Raw genomic sequence first — 26,382 nt, 5'->3', positions numbered from 1 at the left:
GAGAGAGAGAGAGAGAAATAGAGAGAGAAAGTAAAATAAAGAAAGAGAGAAATAGAAAACGATCCTTTTGTGATATGGACAATTTGGAAACAAAAACAAAAAAATATATACATATATATATATGTATATGTATATGTATAAAGAAGCACAGATCGAAAATCCTACAAAAAGTAATTTACTTTGTAAAATAAGTCAGAGTTTGATTAAATGTTAGAATCGATAATTGCTTCACAAAGTGTACAAGATCTCGCAAAAGGAAAGTGGTAATAAGTAAAGATTGAAGAGATGGTAGTCGGGCCGAATTCTAGGAATGTAAAGAATACGAGAATGTAGAGGGAAAAAAAAGGAAAAGGAAAAGGAAAAGGGAAAAAGAAGGTTGAAAGAAAAGACATAAATCAAGAGTCACTAATATAAAATCCTAAGGTTACACAAGTTGAATGAGCTTGATTTTTCTCAACCGATTCAAATTTTACTTACTTTCTTTTGTTAACCCCCTCCCTCTTTCATCCTTTCCCTACAATTCCTTTCTCTCTTTCTCTTTTTTACCATATTTTTGTTGAATGGATATTTCTTTTCACGTATACTTATCGTTTATAACAAAAATACTACTCGCTCATTTATCATATCTTATTATTTATGTGTTTTATTTGGTTTTGATGTAGGTTTTCAATTTTGGAAAATTAACATAATCAGTAATATCCTTCGTCTCTATCACAAGCTTATTTTTGCTGTATAGTAAGGAGAAAGGGAGAGGGAGAAGGGAGAAAGAAAGAGTGAACGTTCCAACTTATAACGAGGTAACCATTCTACATCAATTGGATTTATTAAAAATTTGTAAGATTCCGGACTCTCGAAAGCGTTTTCAAGTTTTATGGGATATTAACGAATCGATATGACATCGAGGAGAACCAACGTAGGACGTACGTTGATGAGAAGTCGTGTCGTTGCCGTTTTATACATATATATATATATATATATATAATTCTCTTTTTACGCCTTTGCGTTTATTTCTTTTTCTTTCTTTTTTTAAAGAGAGAAAGTTTTAATTAAAAAATGGTTATTTGTTTGCACGACGTATATCGCGAATGCGTATACACCTTTTTCATGGATTCTATTTGAACGAAATATAACTTGTAACAAATGGCAAGGAATATTTGAAATTTAAAAAGAGCATCCACAAAAAATATATCCTGTTATGTATATTTACCTTCAAATTTGTCGTTATAATTCGATAAAACAGATTGAAATTAAAGGATAAAATCTACTTTTCGATCGGGTCTATTTTTTGAGGAGAAAGAAGAAAAAAAAAAAAAAAAGGAAAAACGAAAGAGGAAAATAAAAAGAAGTTCCTAACTCATATCATTCGTTTTATTATTCTACAAGACAGGTCGTTAGGATTTGATGAAATTTTAACCTACTATCACTTTTACGTACCTATTGTGTGTGTGTGTGTGTGTGTATCTATATAATCAAAAATTATATAACGTGAAATTGATGATATAACGTATATTAATACGATTCTATTGTACTAATAACAATAAATATAATTATATTATGTGCTAGCATTAACTTTCGTAAAATATAAAGTAAAAAATGTTATATTCTTTCCCGACGAAAAAGAACAAAGATTTAAAAAATATACATATATGAATATGCGTGACTTGAAAATTGGATGACGTTATATTAAAGGTTAAAAACTTATCGTTGGAATTTTAATTCTATCGACGGATGCGACGAGTGTTAATTGGTAAACATTGGTAAATACTTTTTACAAGAATCCTGATGCTTTATTTCGTTCACGGTTACCTTTGTTTCCTGTATTTGCTTCATTTGAAAAAAAAAAAGAAAAAAAAAAGAACGGAGACGAGGTAGGGAAAAGGGAAAAAATAACCCTTTAACTAGCGCTGGTACCATTTTTCTGGCGTTTGCTAAGTAGAAGCCAAAAAACCATGCGATTGTTCACTCTCTTTTTCTCTCTCTCTCTCTCTCTCTCTCTCGCTTTTTCTCTCGACTCTCTTTTTTAACTATTCGGCTTTTAGCAGCAATATGCGGCAAGCTTTACACCATTCATCCTGAATGGCTCTCGTTACGGTTGGTACGAAGTAACGAGTCATACAATTTGCTTTTCGTTCGAGTGTTTTAAGAGAAGAGTGTTTGCTTGAAAAAATACTCCATGACTTCTATTCCCATTATACATATATATGTATATATATATATATATATATATATATATATATGTATTTAAAAGTATAATTATTTTGTGTCAACATAGTGAAAGTCGTTTCGAAACTTAATTAAAGGTTTATTACACGTTCCACCACATCGGACAACGCCATAAAGATTTATCTTAGTACTTGGAACACGTCAAAGAATCATAATCTTTTTCATCCTACAGATTGCCTGGATAAAATCAGATTCGAGGGCTATCCTAGCTATTCACACTCACATGGTCGCTCATAACACACGGCTCTCGGTAACTCATAACGGACATAACACCTGGAAGCTTCACGTGAGCAACGTTCAACCGAACGATTCTGGAACTTATATGTGTCAGATTAATACGGATCCAATGAAGAGTCAGGTTGGTTGGAAATCGATTAAAAATCTCAAACATTTCGAACTGAATAAACGTTTTTTTTTTTTTTTTTTTTTTTTCTTCTTCTTTTTCTTTTTCTCCTCTTATACCATAAACGATCTCACATTTTCCTCGCGTTTTATGCTATTGTTTGAAACTTTTACCTTGGAATATGCGTATATAACAGAGAATGTCGGGATAAAGTATGGTATGTTATGCTATGCTCGCTCGATATTTTCTTTATAAAAATTCCAAGATATAGATAGGACTGTTAGAAGAACCGAATAAATTTTAAGAAGCTCCGACCGCTTTACTATTTTCTTCTATAAGAAATATATATATATATACTAAATATTTCGCTTTCGATCGTTTACCAAGAGATAGAAAGAAAAAGATAACGAGAGAAGTAGAGAGAGAGAGAGAGAGAGGGAGAGAGAGAGGGAGAGAGAGAGAGAGAGAAATTCTTTTCTTACTTTTACGAATCACTTGAATCATTAATGATCTAGCATTTTGAAAAAAACTTCTAAAGGACAGTCCCTCTTACACGTACACGCACACAGAAAAATTCTGCTAGATCCTTTACCAGTCCTATTATATTTATATTCAGACTTAGCTGCTTTCTCTTCGACTCTAAAACCGAACTTAATGGTAAATCTCGACCGAGGAATCGCAAGAGTCGAGTTTGAATAGAACGAATGTATGTATAATATGAGAGGGAAGAAGAGTAGACACGTAGGATAGTAGACAGACCCTTTTACTAGCTATCATATATAAATAGTAGTAATAGTAGTAGTAATAGTAGTAGTATGGGATAGTCAATCAGTAACGAACGTTATACAGACGGGCTACATGAAAGTAGTGATACCACCTGATATCATGGATCTCGACGACTCGGCCGACCTTTTAACGACTAAAGAAAGCAACGATCTGCGATTACGATGTCGTGCCACAGGAACACCTAAACCTACGGTCACCTGGCGAAGGGAGGACGGACGTGAAATTACTCTGAGAAGCGAGTTAGGTGTTAAACGAGGTATCTTCTCTTACTTTCCCTTTATCCGTCCATATACAACTGTATATAGAGATACAAGGTATATGTTGATTATGAATGACGTATACATGCTTTACAAGATCAAACAAATTTACTAAAAGAAAAAAAGGAAGGAAGGAAGGAAGAAAGTGAGAGAATGTTAAACACATTGTTTACCAATTACATACGATATTATTATTATTATATGGAAAAAGTAATACGTTCCCAGCTGACTGTGTCTCGTTATTAAATTAAAAATCTTTATCGGCATTTCACCTACCGATTGTGAATTAACTCTATAACGTATTAACAGACCCTACATGCTTTTCGTTTATTATCGCGCGCGCGAATGTGTGAGAAAAAAAGTTAATAAATAAATAAATGAATAAATAAAAAATATTAATATCCGTTCATACGGGATCTAATCGTTCGAATCATTAATAAACTGTATCTCCTTTTTATTTCGCGATACGACGACGGCTATTTCTTTTTTTTTTTTTTTTCTTTTTTTTTTTTTTACGATAAAAATTTCCTATTCGGTTTTCATGAAAAAAAAGAAAAAAGAAGAAAAAAAATATATATATATATAAATAAAAAGGGGACAAGCCAACGACGTGATAGATTTGCAACGACAATATATTTTCCATGTAGTCATCATCGTCGAGACTTTTTCGAGTAGCGATGAAAAGGCCGACTCCAGTAGGTTCACGATGTCCCGCAGAAAAGCAGCCATCCGATTAGCCTTTCTAACAGTGAGTGATGGATGTTGACTTTACATATATTTCCTCTCTGCCAAGCCCATCGACTCTTCGCCTATCCGATTGCAATATTCAGTGTGTACATTGCGTCGCGAGAGTGTATACCAGGCCGGTATCTCCATCGTACCAGCGATTCCCGCGATTTTCCTTTAAAATCTATCGACAGTAGCGTGTAATGTCTTTATTAGTTTGTGCATCGTTCCAAGTGCTTTCCAACTTTTTCTCACTTTTCTCACGGAAAGGAATATATTGGATTTTTGTTTTGCCCTTCGCGTAAAGTAATCAATCCGAATGATCGCATTATTTTTACACTTTTTTTTTTTTTTTTTTTTTTTTTGTATATACATATCTCAAATAAGGCATACAAGATAAAAAGTAAAAAAGGAAAAGAAAAAAAATATAACGATCAAAAGTCCCTAATTTATCAAGTGTTTCAAGCATTATTTTTTTTCCATGTTATTATTATTATTATTATTATTATTATTATTATATTATTATTACAAATGCGCGGTTAAATTCGTTTAAAGATTTGTTTTATTGATAGTTCTGCATTTTTTACCTATACCTAGGACGGCTCTTAACATTGAATAAAATTATATTCCCAAAGTACAATCCTACGAGGGCGAACAACTGCATTTAGTGGGGATCTTACGGCAAGAGATGGGCTCGTATTTGTGCATAGCCTCGAATGGTGTGCCGCCAACAGTTAGCAAAAGATATCACGTTAATGTTCTTTGTAAGTTGTGAGAAATAGAAGAACATGAAGAATTTAGAAAAGAAAATCGAACGATTAATAACAAAATATTTATTACTTACAGTTAAGCCCTTGATCAAAGTGACGAATCAATTGGTAGCTGCACCGACGAATAGCAACGTCATTCTGCAATGTTACGTCGAATCTTCGCCTAAGGCCTCGAACACGTGGTACAAGGACAACGGTGAGTTTCAAGGAATAAACATCAAACGTCCGTCTGTAAAAAAAAAGAAAAAAAAGAAAAAAACAAAAAGAAAGAAAACAGAAAAGAACATTCTTATAGGAATCAAACTTTTGACCAACGACAAGCATAACGTATCAGAGTTCACAGTAAATGATTACGCGTATCAATTGAATCTTACGATCAAACAGCTAAGCCGAAATGATTTTGGTAGTTATATTTGTTCAGCGGAGAATCCATACGGGAAAGCAGAGGGTACGATAAGACTTCAAGGTAACGTAACGTAAGCCACATACACACACACACACACACACACATATATATATATTATATATACGTATGTTCGTCGAGGAGAATGGGAGGGAGGGGCGAATACTCCTCCATTTCTAATAAATAGGTATTCGTGAGAATGTTGGCCCAAGGGCCTGGATAGCTTATTGGTCTAAAACAATCGCGCGTATTTGAATCTTGATCCAGATGACCCAAAGGCCCAACTTTTTTTGCGAATCCTATACATGTGTTCTTTGAAATTCAAAGAAACAAAGAGAAATATATAGAAATAGATAGATAGATAGATAGATAGATAGATAGATAGATAGATAGATGGATAGAGATTTTCCATAAAACGCTTACAGAGTTGCATCTGTCGAAGACGACAGTGCCGACAATTCGCAATACCGAGTCCGCCGAGAGGCAAAACTGGAGAAAGCAAATCGAGAGAAAGGGAGGAAAGAAGTATTTGTACGCGTTAGGACGAGAGGTCGGTAGTACGAATTCGACGCAGAGAAATGTCGTAAGTTGGACGCAGACCACGCCGATCTCAAGAAGAAATAACTCCAACTCACTGCCAAGTGTCGTCCTCACAAAGAATTCTAAAGTTTTATCCTCCTCTACCTCCTCCTCCTCCTCCTCCTCCTCATCCTCTTCGTCTTCTTCTTCCCCTTATCCAGCGCCGGCACCTGCGCCCGCACATTCCGCACCGACCCAACTGGACGCACAGAGCGATGCTACGAGCACGCGATATTTTCGATCGGTTCATCAGCTTCATCTGACGGTCGTCGTTCTCCTCTTTGCAATGACGTCGTCTTATTGAAGATTATTAACGGATAAAAAATTTTCATTGGTTTTTGTTAAAACATATTTGTAGTTCAAGAGAATCTAACACAGGTTTCTTACGTGATTTCTTTTTTCTGTTTCTGTTTTTTTTTTTTTTTTTTTTTTTCCTTTCTTTCTTAGGAGAACATAATGCACGAAAGTAACGACGATTCGTGCTGTGGTGTACATAAAAACAAAACGAAAAAAGAAACATTTTTATGACAATAACGATAGCTCCAATGTGTGATCAGTCTTATTTTCTTCCAGTAAAAAGGCTCCCTCTCCTTCGTTTTGATACAAAATTCTTGATACTCCTGTTGCCTGTAAAAAAAAAAAAAAAAAAAAAAAAGAAAAAGAAAAAAAAAAGAAAAGAAAAAAAAAAGAAAAGAAAAAAAAATAAATAAAAAAATGAGCCTGACTATCTGACTTTCTGTCTCTGATAATGACAATGTTTGACTGTCTGTCTCTGATTATTTCTTTTATTTTGTAAGATTAACGGAGGAACTGTTATGTATGTGCGAAATGGAATCTCTTTCAAATTTGCCCAAGATGAATTATCCACTTTTATGTATATACGCATGACAATAAATGTTGTTTGTATTATATATAATGTAATTCGTACGATCTTTCCCTGTTTTGAAAATAAAAAAAGAGAAAAAAAAAAAAGAAAAAATATTACACTAGAAAATTTAAGAGGATCGTGAAAATGATAAAGTGTCCGGAAGTTTCAGACAGATAATAATGTTATCTGTCCATTGAAGAGAGGAATGAGAAAGAGAACACCCACTCTATGTGACTACATAACTGATAAATATAATACAAATATTCAGTTAGTCGTGAGATTTGTTAACGTGACAAGGTTTTCAACGTAAAGCAGAAAAAAAAAAAAAGAAAGAAAAAAGACAAAAATGAGGTGTTATTTCTTCTTCCTCGTCTTCTATTTATTTGGATATGTCTGGTCGGAGGAAACATGTCAAACGATAACATCGAAAATGGCGAAAACAGTGACCTTCGATTGTACAGAATTGAACACGTTACAAGATCATTTGGATTCGGCACAAAGTAATACAACGAACATAATAATACACGGATCTAATCTAATTAATATAGCCGGGTGAGCATAATGATCTTGAGATAGCAATATCATAGTTAAAACGTAAATAATTATATATACGATAGCAAATGTATGTAAAAACATTTTTCTATTCGAAGGCATACCTTCGTCAGATTCGGTGCAACATTACGAGTTTTGGATCTCCACGAAAATAATATTGAAGCTTTAGATCGTCAAGTTTTTACAGGATTAATAAATTTAAATGAACTGATTCTATGGGGTAACCGATTGACATGGATATCCAGTGATTGGTTCGTAAATTTATATAATCTCCGAACTCTCGACTTATCGTTCAATCTAATACAAAGCATAGATTACAAAATCTTCCCGTTGCTTTACCGCGTGGAAAACTTTTACATAGATTATAACAACTTGAAAGCCATTGATTATAACTTGTTCGTCTATATGGTGAACCTTAAAAAAATTAAATTCGGTAAAAATCCTTGGAATTGGGGGTAAGTAGAAGAAAAGAAAACGATTGTATTATTTTTTGAAGTAAAAAAAAAAAAAAAAAAAAAAAAAAAACTTTATGTTTACTAACATACTTGTAGATATCGTGCTTTACTAACCTGGGAAATGGAGAACCGAAACATTGATTACTCTAGCGAATGGGATGATTGGAATTGGATGAGCAACGTGATAAAAGATTGCACGGAAAGTGGCGAGGGTGGAATTCCAAGTGATAGTGTAATCGATTGCGCTGTCAGGAAACTGTTGGACTTTACGTACGATACTTTGCACTTCTCTCCTATTGGATGGGCAAACGATGTTGGATGCGCTCCGGAAGCCAGGAGATTGATCAGCTGCGTAAGACCAAAGAATGTTACTGAAAACACGGATTATCAAACAATACGTATGATCCTTCAAGATTATAGTAGAATTTTACCTCCCATGATACGAGCTCATAGTCCATTAAGTTATACCTCTAATCCCGAATTGTAATTTTTTGTATATTTATATATATATATACATACGTATATAAAAATGTAACTACATATTGTTAACAAAAGTATTACTATCGAATACATAAACGCAAATATATATATATATATATATATTAATAATCGTTAAAAAAATCTACAATATTAATGAATCAATTTGTCCATTGTATATATATATATATATATACATATTTTAACATTTCTTAACAAACAAACACGACACGTGTGTATATTTTTAAGGCGTTACAATCTTCCAACTAAATGGATATAATGGCACGCGAGTGAATTTGTAGTTTTGCTTGTCCCTTTTCTATCGTTTTATCCCCACCATCGTTACATTCTCATTTCAAGTTGTCACAAAAGCGAGAGAGCTTTCTTCTTTCGCGCACGCTCTTTTCTTTGTCGCCTGCTAGTGGAAGACGACGACGACGACGACAAATGAACTCGATACGTAAACATAGAGACAAAGTGGGAGGGAGGATAGGAGACAGAGGGAAAGAAAGAAGGAGGGAGAGGGAGGGAGCTAGGCGAGAATAAACACGTTTACTGGGAGCACATTTCTGTTTTGAAATGTTTTGTTAACAGAGTCACGGAAATGTCAATCTAATTGTACTAACCTTTAAAACTAGTTTCATCATTTGCAATCATACAACTTGTAAATTCTTCAACTTGGTGTTTTTAATAGAAATTATATCCCACAGAGAGCCCTTATTTATCAATGTCCTGCTGTAATGGTGATATAAGTTAATATATTTTACATCGTTACAACTTAATTAAAAGTTTCTGTCGGTAAAATGGATCTTACGTAAAATAGGATGTAGATGTCATTCTCTGATTATCACAATTCGAACCCTCGATGGACGTCTAACGAAGATTCGTACTCATTATTCCGAGACAGTTGAATCTTTGAAGCAACGAATTGCTTGTATTTATCAATCCCAAAGAAATCAAGATTGGCCACCAGAGAGAATAAAATTATGGATCGATGGTTACTATTTAGAAAACAATCGTACCTTGTCCGATTATAATTTAACTTCCAAAGATAAGATCATTATGCAATTTTGTTAATAACGATTACACGTACAATTGATTCGCAAAGACATTTATTATTCGAGAATGTCTATTAAAAAGAAATTAACATGAAAATTCTGATTATATTTCCCCGTTGTCATAATTCTTATTGATTTATAATATATAACATAAATGTCAAGTATAAAGAAATTAAATTAACGTTTTAAGTGTACTTACACAAACATTGTAAATAAATTAAAGTCTTATTTAGATATTTCAAAATAAAGCGATTAGATGATACTTTCCATTTATAATCTTGGTTTTTTAAATTATATATAATTAAATGCAAGATAAAAGTTCATCGAGCAAAAAAGAAACATAGATAAAAAAGTGAAATATTAAAAAAAAAAAAGCAAAAAAAAAAACAAAAAAGCAGATACTTTTTTTAGTTGGAGATTTAGCAATCTCGCACATATATATATTTTTTTATAATGATCTATTTCTTATATGATGAACTTCTTACGCTAAGAGTGAATAACATTATATATATATATATATATATCATATAAAACAACGATAGGACATTAGAATTTCAGTATAAATCTAACTTAAGAAGATTCTATGTAGATGATTAATGATTCTGTAAATACATTTGTGATTAACATTAATAATAAAACACATTATTTGTCATGGCACATCACCGGAGTAAATAATGATTCACCTATACATTTCTAAAAATTCAAGTAGATTCTTCCTAAAGCGATGCCAATCAATCAATTTGCTTTTAAATAGATTATTAAAAAAATACCAAAATCTTATAAAAAGTTTTTGTCCTATAGAATTTGACGTTCAATTTGATAAAAATCAAGATATTATCATTATTTTGACGTTTCATCAGAAAGTAAAAAATTGTGATATGATGTAAATGTAAAATTCAAAATTACATGAAGATTCGTGCGAATATATTTGATCAATTTTGAATCTAATGATCGAGTAGCCAATTTAAAAAAAAAAAAAAAAAAAAAAAAAAAATCGATCTCATTTGAAAATTATTATTGGCTATCGTTAATTCCTCGTAGATTTCTACGACGCACATTACCGATTGTAATAAGAAATTAAAAACTTCCGTTATTAAAAGTATTATACAATTGTTTTTCCAATGTAAAAAACGGCATTCTTTGTATCCCATCAAATTCCATATTTTGTTTCGTGTAATCTTGCCCTATATCCTGTATGGCTGTATGATAGAAAAAAAAAAAAAAAAGAAAAAAAAAATACAAAACAATGATAAATAAATAAATAAACGTGTAATTAAGAAGTAGCAATTAAAATTATACAAAAAAGAAGAAGAAAACGACAAAAATTAAGATCGTTACATGATTTGAAAATCTTACCGGAATTGTTCAATGATTTAGACAAGTAATGATACATTTTTAAAGACGTCGTACTAATTGCTTTATGTTTCGTTGACATTATATCTCCGTGATACTCTAGAAGCGTAGTATGTGCTTTGAAAACTGTTATCTGTAAAAAAAAAAAAAAAAAGAAAAAAGAAAAAAAAAAAGAATCACTGATATGACGTTGCAATAGTAATTATAAAAAGAAAGAAAAAAAAAAAAAATAATAAAAATAAAAATAAAAAATAATAATAAGAAAAAAAAAGATTGCAAAGGAATAGATGTGCGATACGAAAATGGGAAGACAACGTTAGTTTCGAGAGAACGATCTAGAACAGCAACTTTATATGTATATATTCGCTGAAACAACTCCCTTCTCTCCCCACCTCCGCCCTATCGCACGAAAAGTTTCTCGAATTACTATATACTTGGAAAATGCGACGAAATCCTCCCAAGAAATCGAAAACGTATTTAACCACACCATACAATGTTCGCAGTCAAAGAATATAATCATGAGGCAGAGAATATAAATGGTTTTTTTTTCTTTTTTTTTTTTTTTTTTTTTTTCTTTTCTTTTCTTTTCACGGCCAGACATAACTAAATTACATACGTAAGTATGTGTAACTTGTAAAAAAGAAGAGAAGTCAAATATTATCGCTGGTTACTTTCCTTTTTTTTTTCTCTCTCTCCCTTTTCTTTTTTGTTTTTTATCCTACCAGATGTGACCGAGAAAAAACAAAGTGTGACGTGTGTGCTTGCTGCTACTGCTCGTTATAAAAGAGAAAAAAAAGAAAGAGTAACAATTATTCGATGTTTTTTACGTTTTTCTTTTTTTTTTTTTTTTTTTTTCTTTCTTTCTTTCTTTTTGTTTTCTTTTTACTCTCTTCTTTTTTTCTTTTTGTCACTTTTATAATTATAATTTGCAAAGTTTCTTCACATACCACAAATATGTAATATATTAAATTTCGACTTATCGTCGATCGATCAATCCAATCAACCTAATAATCAACCTAATAATAATATTCTATATTTATGTTTTCGAGTAAACACTAATTATAATATTGTTATGATTAATTTATTTCTCTGCTCACCTTACAAATGAAGCCTGGTGCGTCAAGAGCTCTCCAACATTCGAAGGAACACATTGCACCTAACTTTTCCTTAACCAAACTTTGTAAGGCGATGACGTGAGCGGTACCCTTATTACTGTTTTCTTCGTATACCTCTGGAAGTGCTTGGAGATAATAATTCTTTGACAATAATGGCTTGAAACGAGCATTTCTACCAGTCGTCGCAGCTTCATTTATACATTTCTGCCTTTCTAAGAGTTTAGACGCACAAATCGGTTTCGCCCAACGAATTTCCCAACCTTCTTGCTCGACGATGCTATTGTGTTCTGTTGCCAAAAATAACATATTGTACGTAGAGGAGAAACGTGAGGACTTTAAAAAGATTTTAACATCGAGCGAAGAAAATATTTAATAACAAAAAATATATATATACATATATAAATATATATATATATATATATATATATACACGTGTACATGTATATATTTATATTATATTACTAGTATTTAATTCGTATAGAGGGATGTGTGTGACTCACGCGACATTATGTCCATTACTTTCTGTGCGGCCTGTCGTGACTCGTAATGTATAAAGGCAAAATGATTTATTTTTTTCAACTTCAATATAGGTACACTCGTTGACTTTTGAAATATCTCCTTGACCTTTTGCTGCGGCATATTTAACGATAGATTCCTTACGAATAACGCCGTAACCTATATATGCGTGCGTCAATTAATTCGTTAAACGACATAACATATTTTAAAAATTGCTCATTTATTCGCGGCATATATTCCGATTAACGAATATAGACCAATAATGTACGTCGTACTCAAACCGTACATAAAATGGCGGGATACTAGATCGTCCAGTGGGAACATTTTTCATGATTACATTATATTCTAATGACAATGAAAAAAGAAAGGAAAAAAGGATTAATGTGTCAAAAGACAAACGACGATCCGAAAAGATTTTTCTTTCGACGAAGAACAGATATTCTTACGGGTTACCGATTACGAACGTTAAAAATGCCGCGAAATTTAAAATGTATTTGCGTTCTTTCGTGTAAATAAGAAAATATATAAAGAGAAAGAGAGATAGAGAGACGGAGAGAGAAAGGAAGAAAAAAAAAAAATAACTCACGGTTTGCATGACATCCTCATCGATCGGATCGCCAGGTTCAGGATCGGCCCAATCAACGGCAATTTCGTGTTCCCAAAGCATAACTCGTCCTGGGATAAGTTTTCTTCGGGCCATAGCGGCTGCCCTATGATCCTTAAACTCGACGAATATAAAACCACGATTCAATGATTTGTCCTGAGCGTTCGGATACAAATAAATATCTATTATCCCGTCGAGAAGTTTCGTCAGTTCTTCCATAAATTCCGCTTTTGTTTTGTTCTTCGGTACACCGCCAAAGAATAGACGACAATTGTCGATCGACTTGACAACGCCTATACGATGCCCCGGTCTTATTTCATAACCGTCTAACTCCATGCAAGCTCTCTTAGCTGTTTTGGAGTTTTCATAAAGGGCAAATGCATAACCACGTGTAGATCCAGAAAAATCAAGCATCAATCTGAGTTCCATTAATCTACCGGCCTTACCGAGTACCGGCATCAATTCGTCCTCGTAACAATCGCGTGGAAGACGACCGACAAATACCTCGGCACCTTTTGCACGTTCCCTACCGTCCCGATAGATTTCTGGCGCGGACAAACGTCTTTGACCATTTTCCTGTACCAATTCGTAATCGGTCGTTTTCAACATTTCCAACAGCTTAGCGGTCAAACGACATTCGCAATCAATAATATCCTCCATCCTTTTTGTTAACTTGACCAATGATATTTATTTATTTATTTTTTTTTTTTCGTTTCGTTTCGTTTAAAAAAAATTTCTATGCAATAACGAAGGGGAAAATGAAAACAAAAATATATATATATATATATGTAGATGTACATATACATATACATATATATATATATATATATATGTATATATAAAAAGAGATATATTTTACAAAATATACATACATATATATACACAACATATATATATATATATATATATATAATTTAATAAGAAGCGACCGAGAAGAACTCGCAAAACCGAACGTTACTCGATTACTGGTCACTTCTTCGACGTTTTCTTCTTCCCCCTCCCAATCCCCCCCCCCATGTCACGTTCACCCCCCTTCCTCAGCCCTCACCCCTCTTAATCAGCCATGTCCCTCTCCCACCCTATTTTCTTCCAATAAACCTATATCTATGGAACTAAGCGACGAAGTCCAATGATTCCGCGAAAAACTTGCTGTCCTTTTCTATCCACTAATGACCAATCAAAACAAAGGTAAGATGTTCGTACGTTTCGTTCGTTCGTCGTTCGTCGTTCGTCGTGCATGTTCGACCGTATAAAGATGAAGAAAGAAAGGAATATGAAAATAAGAAAGAGGAAGTAAGAAAGATCGCACCTGTACGATAGAAATATGTTTATATGGAAATATATATTAAGTGTACTCCATATATGTATGCATGCATATATATACATATATATATATATATATATATATGTATATATATGTATATATATGTGTGAAAGAAGGAAAGAGAGAAATCTGTAACGGTTCGCGTCGACCGTTTTTCTTACGAGTATCCAATACGTAAGTAAGTTCGGCTATTTTCGGACGATAATCGAAGTTTTCGTCAGTGTTCACTTGCCTCGTAACAAGACAGACCTAATCTCGTTTCCATTATTTATTTAATTCGTTTTATATTTAATATATTTTAAATTATTACGTTGAAATAATTACGATTGAGATGGTAAGTACGTTTTCTTTGTTTTTTTTTTCCATTTGATATATCTATTTGAATAATTGTCGTAGAAAATTATTAGAAAATGTTATAAATATATATGTATGTGTGTGTGTGTGTGTGTATGCATATATGTATATATTTATGCATTCAGTAAGTAGTGGTTACTCGTTTCGTAACGTCGAACGTGATTGGTTCTTTTACAATGGTCGTTATATTTTAACGTCGTTTTTTCTCTCGATCATTTATAGCTATAATTAAAGTCCATAATTATTATGTAAAGAAGCTTTAATAAACAGGTACTATTTTTTTATTTCGTTTCGATTAATCACCAAATTTTATCGTTATATTCACATTAAAACGAATGAGATTTTTCGTATAATTATAGTTACGTTACTTCACTTTGAAAGTACTACATTTTGTATTCTTACATATACGTGTGCCCGCACAATGGGATATAATTTTTTTCCTAATATTTTTCTGACTAAATATTAAGAAAAAAAAAAAAAAAAAGAAAAAAAAATACTGTCACGTCTGTAAAATCATCATAATTTTGTTCTAATTAAATATTAAAAAGAAACAAAAATTGTACATATAAAATTGTCATTGTTTTTCCAACTAAGTATTAAAATTGTAATAATTTTTCTAATGTGATTAACAATTCATCGGACAATATGGTGCGCAGGTAAGATACGGTCCAAGAGAGGTCCAGCCACAAGGTATCATCGTTGGAACATTGGTTTGTGGTAATGGGTGAAATAGCGTGTAAGGCGTGGGACAATTCACTTTAGGACAAGCGGGCTCGACGATGATACCAGGAAATTTGGTGTCTATTGGAATGTACCATTGGATCGGTGTACATCCTCTTGATCTTTTCTGACATACAGCCATCTTCGAGAATACAATGGTATGTATCTATATATTTATATAGTTTTAATATTGAACGTGTTTATTTCATTCAATATTTATTTAAAATTAACTTTATAACTGTCTATATCAATTTATGATTTTATTCACCTTCGCATTGCGCGTGATTAATTCTTGATCCTTTAAAAAATATTTAGCTAATTCAGAGTCTGGTCAATTTTAATCTAAGAAAATGTACTTTTATTTTTTTATTTAAATATTTTTAAAATATCATTTCTTTTTAAAAGCTTTCCACTTGGATAAAGCTCATTTATTCACGGCGGATTAAACGCTTATTATTCTTGAAAAGATTTCTATGTGAGAACTCCATTTTATATTATGTTCGTAATGGCGGATAGACTGAAGTTGTATACACACATACACAGGGATACGATCTTTTCAATATTCTTAACAACAGTTCTTTTAAGAGCACTTTTACGAGTATTAATTTTTAAATTTCACGAGAATTTAACGCGCAGATTGAGTTTTCTTTTTCTTTTTTTTTTTTTCTTTTTTTTTTTTTAGGAAAAATGTTAGGATTTTTAAACTTTCGAAGGGACAGATGGCAGCACTTGTTTGCTGGATAACGAAAGGAGAAGTCGGTTAAAAAGTATGGTTATGTCGGTAAAAGAGAAATCGGAAATATTCGTTGTCGATGCGTATCCATGAAAGGTTAAATTTTTGAGTATCTGCTTTAAATTAGACCTTAGATATTTCTTGAAACATTCTTATTTGTTTTGGTTATATAGAACAAAATATAAATAGGATAATATGAACTTTTTATTGCAAAGGTAAAAATATGTATATATAAAATCCGTTAATTTATGAGATCTAACAAAGAGTTACAAATGAAATCTTCTTATCTACTATATATAAACATTTCATATACACATTTTGTACATTGAGAAAATAATGTGGAAATGTTTTAAAAATCTATGACTAAGACAACCGTCAAAGGTTATCAAAATCATAGTTTTTACCTTTGAAATCTTCAAATGGATTATATTTTACTTTTTCTGTTTTAGGTACCAAACTGAGTAACTTTTTATAAAGTTCTTCATAATGTTTAAGTACTTTAAGCATGTCACCGTTGACATTCTGATCCACAGAACTATTTTCAATTATATCACACATTTCATTACTTTTATTTATATTGTTTTGTAATTGATCTAGTGTAGCTAGTTCTTCTTTCAACGCAGCATTCAACATAGTGGCCTAGAGAAATATAGTTCAATTGAAAATTGTGCATGGTGATGTAAAGTTTTTGAACTGCATATTATTTTTTGCATACCCTCTTAGCTCTTTGTTGTAGATTTTTCACAGATTTTTCTAGTCGTTCATATTCTTCCTCTGTATATTGAATACTCTGGCATTTGTCTTCTTCTAATAAAACATTTTTTGGTATGGAAATGTATTTCTTTACGGTATTCTATAACAAATCAAAGATATAATTATCTGTAAGAGCACGAGCAAAGGTGTGAACAATGTTACAGTTACCTCTATAATTTTTAAATGCGGCATTGCACGTGCACAATAAATTTGTATCAGTTGTTTTTCATTTTCCTTCAGTTCTTTCAATTCTTCCTCATCATAATTGTATTTTGTTTGTAAAGATTTACATAACTTTTTACACGTTGACTCGATAGTTTCATGAGCTATACTTTCCACTAGAAAGAAAGATTGAATATTAGAAGCTAGGCATCGATAGTAATATCTATTTAGCAAAAAGCCAAGAGGGTATAAATAATAAATTTGCAATTTAAGAAAAGTAAGAAAAAAAAAAAAAAAAAAAAAAAAAAAAACTACATTGGATCATGCTGTGGATGTGATATAACAAAAGTATAATCAGGCATATTTATCAGGGAAATAACGAAATAAGATTTTATTTGAAAAACAAAGTTTCGGTTTGAAAACGAAAAAGAAAGGTTAGTCTTTGTGATAGAGAGAGAGAGAAAAAAAAAAAAATAAATAAAATAAGAAAAGTTCGTCGATGGTAATGTACGGTGAAAGCATTTCAAGCGATGGACGAGTGTGACTCTAGTCATGATCAAAACCACATGAAACCAGAGTTCACCCGCCCAACGACTGAAATTCATACCCCAAATGGTTGAAAAATCTTGTATACAATTTGTAAGCCGTTTAAACGCGGAATCAAAGGAACGTTGGCGGCGACAGCGGTGGTGGTGGTGGCGGCGTCGTCGTCTTCTTACGTGTCGCGTATACGGCTCTCGAGTGAAAGCCCAACAGCTGCATTTCGTATTCTTCCTCTTTGCGTTTTTCAAAGTCCGTAGACGCCATGTCATTGTGTAGTTCGAAATACACGTTACGAGTATAAATGATTATTTTTACGAGCACTTGTTATCCCTCATGACTTTTTTTTCCTTTCTTCAGAACAACCTCCCGAGTTCTCGAGATCAGAACACCTTGACGTCCGTTGACAAACGAAGATGGCGTCCTTTCTGCTTGCGTACAAAAGCGTCCTTTGTTCCTCGTCGTTCGTCGACGCATCCGGTTTCATCCAACGCCCGTGGTGGGGTTTAGGACCGCTACGAGATGGCGACCAATCGTTTCTGAGCAAAAGCAACCTATGGAACGTGTCGATATATATATAACGTAAGATAGGTATAACGAAGTTAACAGGAACAAACCTAATTCATATATATACATATAGATATATTCATTTGATTCGTTAGATTCTTAGAAATCGGACAAATTAGATGATCGATTTTTCAAGGAACTTTAAACGATTATACAAAAATCATCGATCAATGGATACATCGTGAGCTTTGTTTAGCAAACAGTTAAACAGTTCTCTCGCTAGATGTCGACAGTTGAAGTTTGTTTATGACGCATATTTCTTGGTAGGAAACGCGTTGTCTCGGTCGATAGGTCGAGGTAATGTTATTAAACTAAACAAATACTTCATACGGTACAGTTAAGCGTGAGATAATTAAACATTTATAATACGCATATTCGTATCTTTTCACGAGCGATTCATAAAATTACGATATACATTTAAATGAAGGCCTCGTTTGTATTTAGTAGACACTAAGAAGTAGAATACTAAGCATTCACCTGGCGGATATACGAAATTCAAATATTTCTATACCTTGGCTTATCATCTCCAAACACAAACGTTTCCTGACTTGGAACTTTATTCGACGAACGGATGAGGGCATTCTTGTGTTCTCGACGTTCGTAAGTGGATTTCTTTGGCACTCCAATAGAAAAAATATATAAACATGATCGCATAAGCGATTATTCTTTTTGATTAAAAAATTCCTAATAAAACGTATCGCTTGTATTAATAATTATGAAAATACATAGTTTCTGAGAGTCATCGTTTATGACGCATTCGTAATCGCGCGAATGTTTTATATTTAAATATGAATATTCTCTTTTAATCATCGATTACGTGGGATTATTATTTGGAAAGACGATTACATAGAAAAACCAATATGTAGAAATGCTTGAGGAAAAAGCAGTAGATCGTTTTTGCAATTAATAGTTTAATTCGAATTTCGCAATAATTTTAATTCCCTCCCCCCCCCCCCCCCCCCCCCACCCCAAAAAAAAGAAGACCACATTTAAATTTTCTTCAAGCAAATCAGATTGCATGGTTACGAATGACATCAGCTTTTTTTTTGAAGCTCGATTAGTCACATTCGTTAGTCAAACTATACAACTACATTGAATATCGATGACGAGGATATACATTTCTGACAGCGGAAGTACGACGATTCGTATTTCATATCGTATTTATTAATAACAAGGCAATAACTTCGCTTAATATGCGTATGTACGTACGTATGTTCGTTGCAAATTACTTTGGAGGATCGTAAAGGATGGGTCGAACGATCATTCCTAAACGATCTTTCAAATCGATTAATTTTCTCTCGAGATTATCTAGGCTAATTTCTCTTTTTCTTTTTTTGTTCCTTTTTTTTTTCCTCTTCTAGATTGTTCGAAGAGTCACGAGAAAAAGTAATTTTGATTTTTGACATCACATCTAGAAACTTTTGACTATCTAGGAACTTTCGATACCCCCTCTCACCCGATCTAGGGACCTTTGGCACGGTCTGTACTTAAAAACAAAAAAATGTTCGTCTCGTCTTGGCACGAGATCACAAACGAGCCGATAATTCTTCTTCTTCTTCGTCTTGTTCTTCTTCTTCTTCCGCTTCTTCCACTTCTTCTTCTTTCTCTTACTTCATTGAAACTCTAACGGAGAAACAGTTAAATTTAACGAAGTAAATTTACACCAAAGGAAATATCATTTTCACCTTTATTCATTTAGCACGTTCGAACGGTTAGAAATGTTGACGAAGTGAATGAATGAAAGAAATGAAGAAGAGCTTCTGCTTAAGTTAGCATCCAACGAACGGGTGTACGCAAGTCACGTGCATTCGTTCGTAGATATAACTCCACATTCATAACGCGAAGTTAGTGTTAGGCAGGTAGCATCGTCTAATCGTGTTATATTACGTCGATCATGCGATAAAAAAAATTGATTCACAGAGTCATACCCTTAAGAAGAGTTAACTCGTTTATTAATGAATTTTCGTTTCACAAAAAAAAGACAAAAAAAAAAAAAAAAAGAACAAATCATTATCTATTCAAAATTATATATTATTAATTACTAATAATACATAATATCTTAATTTTATTTAAAATTTATTCTACAGACTATTATTATTATTATTTCCATTTATAAGAGATATTTGAAAAAAAGAAAAATGTTCACTCGAAAGAATATTATAATATAATATAACGTTTTATTATTCACACCAACGATATATCTTGGTTAATTAAATTTTAATTTAAATTTATTCGATTATTGCTTGTTTATTCATGTTTATAATAACACACGCACACACATATATATTCGTATAAGAAAAGGATAATAATAAAAAAAATAATAATAATAATAATAATAAACGTTATAGAAATATAGATGCATAGGTCCGTAAAAGGCGGATAAAGGAAAATTCGATTTTCGCGGTTATACGCATGGCGGCGCGCTTGATCGGCGTGACCGACGCGCAATCGCAGTGCGCAGGTCCCCGTAAAAAGCCGGGGGCGCGATTCCGCCGTCGTTCTTCGGATACCACGCGCGCCCGTTCTCTCAGTTTCTATTTAGTATCCACCTCGAATCGGTGGATAACTTCGATTCCCCCTGTTTCAGTGTAATAACCTTCGCGACGCGATTTTAAGATATAGATACTCTTCCACGTTCGCGAAAAGTTGACGATTAACGATTTAAAATCGTATAACGAGACGAACGTAGGCCTGAGTTTTGTGAAACGTTCTTTTCTCTTTTTTTTTTAAATTTTATTTTTCATCTTTTTTCCCTCAAGTGCCACTGTGTCGGTTCTCTTTGATATATATATATATATATATATATATATATATATACATATATATATTTTTTTTGACATTTTAATTAATTCGTCATCGATCACAGTGATCCTTCATCTCGAGGAAAATTAAGATTAAAAGGATGCACGTCAAAGCGATCGCGTTGGTTACTTTACTCCTCATCGTTCAAGGTCAGTTCACATAAATATTATTGTATAGAAAAAAAAGAAGACAAAAAAAAAGGACAACAATATATTTGATTTTATAATGTCGAATGATTACACAATTTCAGAGATAGGAAATACTTGATTTATAATCGTAACTTTCCGACGAGGTCAATTCTAAGGGGATAATGAGGGAGGAAATGGGTTAATAAATTCACAACAAAAATTTTTTCCGTTCTTTAGTATTGTTTCTTTTCTTTACGATTGATTCTTAAATATACATATATACGTAACGTTATAACTCATCAAGTCCACCACATATTCATGTAGTTCGAAGTTTGTTTGAAATGCACAGTGCACGATAATCAACATGATGGTGTTAGCTCATCGTTCGTTCGAGTGCCGTATATCGTTTTCTCGATCGTTTAACGTCGCGGAAGGAACAATTACTTATAGGGGAAGAAAAAAAAAATAAAACTTAATTGCTTTTCCGCATGCGCTTACATGAGCTTTTTATTATCGTCATCATCATCATCATCATCATCAATGTGCACACCTACGCGGAAGAGAGTAGGTGGGACACGCACGTTGAATTTCTCTATGATCAAAGTAACCATGACCATCGTAAAATCTCTAGTCTTTTTTTTCTCTCTCTCTCTCTCTCTCTCTCTTAATTTGATCAATTCTTATGGATCTTTTCCTGTGCATTATTTTAACGAGCGAAGACCACACACCGAAGACGAGGAGAGATTTTACGATTTCTTGTATTTTTCTTTCTTCTTTTTCTTTTTTCTCTCCTTTCTTCTTCTTCTTCTTCTTCTTTTTCCTTCTTCCCTGCCCCGCTTTCTTTCCGAAGGTTGGAAGAGACGAGGAAAGAGAGTGAAAAAAGAAAAAAGAAGTATGAGAAAAAGGAACGAAAAAGTGAGAGCGATTCATCGTCAGTGCCATTCATGTTTAAGGGAATTGCGATGAGTAAGAGAGAGAGAGAGAGAAAGAGAGAGAGAGAGAGAGAAAGAGAGGAAAGAGAGGTTCGCGCGATTGACAAAAGATAGAAAGGTATGAGAGAGAGAGAGAGAGAGAAATACTGGCCGATAGCCGGCTCGCTGAATGGACCGAAAAATAAGATAAAGGAAAATAATGGAGTTGGTACGTGAGAGGTAGAAGGAGGCCAGGTGAGGAGAGAATGCCTTGTCCCATCTCTCTTTCTCTCTCTCTCTCTCTTTCTAGATCGGTCTCAGGTAGAAGAAGAGAAGGATGCTGCAATGTACCGCGTTTCGGGAGTCCGCAGATGCTTTGATGGGATGAGGTGAAGGTGAAGCCGATGGCCGATGACTGGCCAGCCTGCTTGCTGCTGCCCCGCTAGCCAGCAACATCCAAGCTGGGATATCCTTGCTAAACTCTACTCTTCCCTCCTCTTTACTCCTTCTTTACTCTCTTCTTTTCTCTCCTCTTCACTCCTCTTCTCTTTTCATCTCTTTTCATCTCTTCTCTTCTTTTCTCGTCTCTTTTCTTTCTCGTTTCGTTCGGTGAAAAGAGAAAGAGAGATTGGGGGAAATATACATCGTGGTCTCCCAACGCAAAGCCAAGAGGAACGTTATATATTTCTTTCTTTTTTTTTTTTTCTCCTTTTCTTTTCTTCTTTTTTCCTTTCTTTCTTTCTTTTTTTTTTTTCCTTAATAATAGGAGCGGCTCTTTCTTATAATGTCGGGCCACCGAACGAGGGCCAACTCGTTTCCTACGTGACGATCATCCTAAGTAGTCCACATCTTCTAAACGTAACCGCTCAAAGCCTAGATTAGAAGCGAACAAATCTTACGAAGCCCTTTTTCACCAGTAGATAAGTTCTTATAAATGCGTTAAAAGATAGAAAATTTGTGATGGCGGCGACGGCGGCGGCAGTGGTGGCAATGGTGGTGGTGGTGGTTGTGGTGGTGATGGTGATAGGAGAAAATAACTTTAATCTGTGTTTTCTTTTCTTTTTTTTTTCTTTATATAATTGGATCATTTGGGGTCTTTCTTTTTTTTTTTTTTGTCTTTCTTTCTTTTTTGCTTCTTCGATAAAATTTGTCATATTCTTTCTGATGAATTTCGATTATGAATTTTTATGATTCATGAAAAGGTGATCCTTTTTTTTTTTTTTTTTTTTTAATCGAATCACATACATCTATTCTGTCGATATAATTTTTGTCTCGAGAACTTCGTTATATATCCTCATGAATTTCAATATCGTGAATTTTATGATTCATGAAAAAGTGATCCCTCTTCCTTATAATTGAGTTACGTATAGGTTTTTGTTGTTTGATAAAACTTTTGTTCTCATGAATATGATTTGTATTTGATTCATCAATAAGAATTTTAGTTGGGTATTTATCAAATAAAGAAATTGTCTTGGTTGTAATAAGATTCTCGTAATTAAAACGTGATAAAATATCATCGTATATAAAATTCTTCAGTTCAATGCACAAAATATATATATATATAGATAGATAAGCTCTGATAAAAGTAAGAGCAATGCCACGGAAACCTTTTTATCGGGGAATCAGTCGTCCATACGTACCTATATGCGTGATAGTTTTCAATGTAATCATCCTCGATTTGACTTGGTGATTCGAAATTATGATATCGCATGGTGAGATTCTTCGTGATTTTGATAGGACTATTCAATGTAACTGTATAAGTGCCGTTATCGTGACAAAAATATATACTAAATCTCTTCTGATCGATCACGTCGTTCACATGAACGTGAAGAACTTGAAGATTTTCACATTTTGTTCCAACATATTTGTATTTTATTTGAATTAAAAAAAAAAAAAAAAAAAAAAAAAAAAAAAAAAAAAAAAAAAAAAAAAAAAGAAATTATATATATACATATTTTTTGCGTTTAAATAAGAAAGAAAAGAAAAGAAAAAAAAAAAGGAAACAATAGATCAAATATGCCAATAACTTTTATTTTTATTTTTTTTTATTGTACATAAAAATCAGATGCAGATTCATGCTGCATCTTTAAAACGAATCATATATAATATGTTTGTTTTAAGATATACAATGGGATAGGTTTCTTTGATTTCTGATTTTTTCTCGATTGACAAAGGAAAAGAAAGCAAAAAGAAAAGAAAAGGAAAAGAAAAAGTGAGAAGGCATAATCACGCGTGTGATACCTCGTATATATGTGTTCGTACTAGTGTTAGAGTTGCTTTTAACATCCATCGTTGTGTTGCGTAATGCGATAGGTATTACAAGGACCCCCGTCTTTTCCTTTGAAACGTTTGTTTTTCGCTTCAGCTTTCGCATCGAACAAACCCGTTGAAAATTCGTATGCAAATGAACGTTTTAAAACTACTCGCGCTTTCGATATAACCCGAAGGTGAATTATTTATTGACCAAGAGGGAAACTATATTTCAATGGAAAAATGTTTATCGTATAATTTCGACATTATAGGCTACAAAGAGTCATATCTTTTCTTTTTCTTTTTCATTAGAAAATTAAATTAGTCTCTCTCTCTCTCTCTCTCTCCTTGTTTTTCTTAAAAATTAAAATAAAATTCAATTAAGTAGAATAAAATATATAATATTGTATTGAGAAAAGGTATTACATATATAAAATAAATGTATATCATTACTTATTGCGACTTTTACATATCGAGTAAAAAATGTATAATATTATACTATATATATATATATATACATAAATACAAATATATACATTAAGAAAGGTAAAAGTACAAAGTATAAATGAAATATTATTATAATAAAAGTACGTGGGTAACGAAGTACAATTATATTAATATTAATATTATTATTATTATGCGAGCGAAAGTGAAAGAAACGAAATATCAAAGATAATAATAACGGAAACCAGTTGATTTTTAAGCATGGCTAATAAAAAATCTACTGAAACGACACATACATATATACATATATACTTATATACTAACATACTAACATACATACATACATACATACATACATACACACATACATGCATACATATTCATAGGTGTGAAGGACGTGCGCGTAAAAAAGGGGGTCAAGTTTTTCTCGATAACTAACATTTCGTAGGGGGTCCCGCGATTCATCGTTCAGTTCTTTTCAATTTTTAGGTCGAATACATACATGAATACATACATAAATACATATATACATACATACATGCATACATACATACATACATACATACATACATACATACATACATACATACATACATACATACATGGATGCATGCATACATATATACAAATGTACCTATCTATTTGTATATGTATATATACAGAGAAGGATAGACAGATAGATTTTATCAAGTGGGATAAAATTATCACAGACTTGGACACATATAAAACGTGATACGTAACTTTTACGAATATTTTATCTATGGTTGCGTCACGTTTGTATCCTCGCTTTAACCCATTAATTAAGTAATTGAGCTTTATTAGCAGAAGAGTGGGGAGAAAATGTCGGCATATGGGAGGTCAACCCGCATGAGAAAAACTTTCGGAAAGAAGATTCATTCTCTTTCTATCTATCTATTTATCTATCCATCTATCTGTCTCTTTCTTTTCTAAGAATTTTCTAAGATTGTCTCTCGAATGACGATTTGGTGTGTATGTTACGTGTAATATATATATATATATATATATATATATATATATACATATATGTATGTATATATATATATGTACCTGCATCGCATGGTCAGTCATGATGTTAAAAACGATGTTAGAAACGACGTTAGAAATGCGACACCACTCGTCTCGTCGAGCTTAAACCCGTAGTACACCGTTAACCGATTTCGAAGCTCTCGAGTTCTGGATATTTTGGACATGGATATATATTTCATGTGTGCACACGCGTTTGCCACTTTGGTGTCCATCCGTGCATCATTCTTCAAATTTTCTCTCACTCTCTCTCTCTCTCTCTCTCTTTCTCTCTTTCTTTTTTTTTTCGTTTTTTTTCTCCCTTGAATTCCGAGGATCTTCTCGTTTTTTTTTTTTTTTTTATAAATTTAATTTTCTTTTATTTTTTATCATTTCTTTTATAAATCTTCTTAAAATAACAAAAAAAAAAGCCAAGAAAAAGAAAACAGAAGGGAAAATAAAATTAGACGATTCTTCTTCGATCTCTTAATTCTACGATCTCTCTATTTTTTTTCTTTTTTTTTCCTCTCTCTCTCTCTCTCTCTCTCTCTCTCTGCTACATTGAATGGAGTATGTACAAGATAAA

At 32.7% G+C, this 26,382-nt stretch overlaps 5 protein-coding genes and 1 long non-coding RNA gene across 19 annotated transcripts in view; 3 read left to right on the top strand and 3 right to left on the bottom strand.

Moving 5' to 3' along the window:
- Nucleotides 1-7,189, top strand: part of LOC124946654 (lachesin-like) — a 21,567-nt gene extending 14,378 nt beyond the window's left edge. For 5 of the 11 annotated variants that reach the window (XM_047487656.1, XM_047487655.1, XM_047487661.1 and 2 more), the window contains 5 exons: nucleotides 2,396-2,581; nucleotides 3,416-3,608; nucleotides 4,971-5,099; nucleotides 5,182-5,571; nucleotides 5,934-6,763. In XM_047487656.1, coding sequence (XP_047343612.1) covers nucleotides 2,396-2,581; nucleotides 3,416-3,608; nucleotides 4,971-5,099; nucleotides 5,182-5,571; nucleotides 5,934-6,391 — 1,356 coding nt within the window. In that variant the 3' untranslated portion in view covers nucleotides 6,392-6,763. Of the gene's footprint in view, nucleotides 1-2,395; nucleotides 2,582-3,415; nucleotides 3,609-4,970; nucleotides 5,100-5,181; nucleotides 5,572-5,933 lie in introns of all 11 variants that reach the window. The other 6 variants (XM_047487657.1, XM_047487665.1, XM_047487663.1 and 3 more) reach the window with 4 other exon arrangements.
- On the bottom strand, nucleotides 3,139-7,328 carry LOC124946668. The gene is made up of 3 exons (XR_007100154.1): nucleotides 6,144-7,328; nucleotides 5,180-5,334; nucleotides 3,139-4,519 (listed from the first exon to the last, which is right to left on the bottom strand). It is a non-coding gene; the product is annotated as an uncharacterized LOC124946668 (long non-coding RNA).
- Nucleotides 7,163-10,157, top strand: LOC124946665 (chaoptin-like). The gene is made up of 3 exons (XM_047487687.1): nucleotides 7,163-7,507; nucleotides 7,606-7,962; nucleotides 8,059-10,157. The coding sequence occupies exons 1-3, from the start codon at nucleotides 7,302-7,304 to the stop codon at nucleotides 8,447-8,449; spliced, it is 954 nt and encodes a 317-aa protein (XP_047343643.1). The 5' UTR covers nucleotides 7,163-7,301; the 3' UTR covers nucleotides 8,450-10,157.
- A 417-nt stretch (nucleotides 10,158-10,574) lies between these two features.
- Nucleotides 10,575-13,758, bottom strand: LOC124947273 (RNA-binding protein 47-like). The gene is made up of 5 exons (XM_047489219.1): nucleotides 13,068-13,758; nucleotides 12,466-12,640; nucleotides 11,948-12,252; nucleotides 10,815-10,983; nucleotides 10,575-10,696 (listed from the first exon to the last, which is right to left on the bottom strand). The coding sequence occupies exons 1-5, from the start codon at nucleotides 13,743-13,745 to the stop codon at nucleotides 10,575-10,577; spliced, it is 1,449 nt and encodes a 482-aa protein (XP_047345175.1). The 5' UTR covers nucleotides 13,746-13,758.
- Nucleotides 13,759-16,402: 2,644 nt separating this feature from the next.
- Nucleotides 16,403-18,163, bottom strand: LOC124946667 (protein MIS12 homolog). Of its 4 annotated transcripts, none has more exons than XM_047487695.1 (4): nucleotides 18,064-18,163; nucleotides 17,138-17,307; nucleotides 16,932-17,069; nucleotides 16,403-16,855 (listed from the first exon to the last, which is right to left on the bottom strand). In XM_047487695.1, the coding sequence occupies exons 1-4, from the start codon at nucleotides 18,146-18,148 to the stop codon at nucleotides 16,592-16,594; spliced, it is 657 nt and encodes a 218-aa protein (XP_047343651.1). In that variant the 5' UTR covers nucleotides 18,149-18,163; the 3' UTR covers nucleotides 16,403-16,591. The 4 variants fall into 4 exon arrangements, with proteins under 4 accessions (XP_047343651.1, XP_047343647.1, XP_047343649.1 ...); XM_047487691.1 differs by having other exon boundaries at nucleotides 17,739-18,104; XM_047487693.1 differs by having other exon boundaries at nucleotides 17,766-18,103.
- Nucleotides 18,164-20,750: 2,587 nt separating this feature from the next.
- LOC124946657 (lachesin-like) overlaps nucleotides 20,751-26,382 on the top strand; it is a 67,630-nt gene continuing 61,998 nt past the window's right edge. The window contains exon 1 of the mRNA XM_047487672.1: nucleotides 20,751-21,189. Within this exon, the coding sequence (XP_047343628.1) occupies nucleotides 21,141-21,189 (49 nt within the window). The 5' untranslated portion in view covers nucleotides 20,751-21,140. The remainder of the gene's footprint in view (nucleotides 21,190-26,382) is intronic.

Source organism: Vespa velutina, chromosome 2 (genome assembly GCF_912470025.1).
Source record: "Vespa velutina chromosome 2, iVesVel2.1, whole genome shotgun sequence".
Lineage (NCBI taxonomy): Eukaryota > Metazoa > Arthropoda > Insecta > Hymenoptera > Vespidae > Vespa > Vespa velutina.
Note: the sequence above shows the minus strand (reverse complement) of the source record. Positions and strands in the feature narration are given on the sequence as shown.

Coding starts and splice junctions, on each gene's coding strand:
- LOC124946665 (XM_047487687.1), top strand. CDS start 7,302: ATGAGGTGTTATTTCTTCTTCCTCGTCTTCTATTTATTTGGATATGTC. Junction 7,508..7,605: donor AATCTAATTAATATAGCCGG/GTGAGCATAATG, acceptor TTCTATTCGAAG/GCATACCTTCGTCAGATTCG. Junction 7,963..8,058: donor AAAAATCCTTGGAATTGGGG/GTAAGTAGAAGA, acceptor ACATACTTGTAG/ATATCGTGCTTTACTAACCT.
- LOC124947273 (XM_047489219.1), bottom strand. CDS start 13,745: ATGGAGGATATTATTGATTGCGAATGTCGTTTGACCGCTAAGCTGTTG. Junction 10,984..11,947: donor CACCAGGCTTCATTTGTAAG/GTGAGCAGAGAA, acceptor TTTTTTTTACAG/ATAACAGTTTTCAAAGCACA. Junction 10,697..10,814: donor TAACGATCTTAATTTTTGTC/GTTTTCTTCTTC, acceptor TCTATCATACAG/CCATACAGGATATAGGGCAA.
- LOC124946667 (XM_047487691.1), bottom strand. CDS start 17,943: ATGACATGGCGTCTACGGACTTTGAAAAACGCAAAGAGGAAGAATACG. Junction 17,070..17,137: donor CGCATTTAAAAATTATAGAG/GTAACTGTAACA, acceptor GATTTGTTATAG/AATACCGTAAAGAAATACAT. Junction 16,856..16,931: donor TACAACAAAGAGCTAAGAGG/GTATGCAAAAAA, acceptor ATATTTCTCTAG/GCCACTATGTTGAATGCTGC.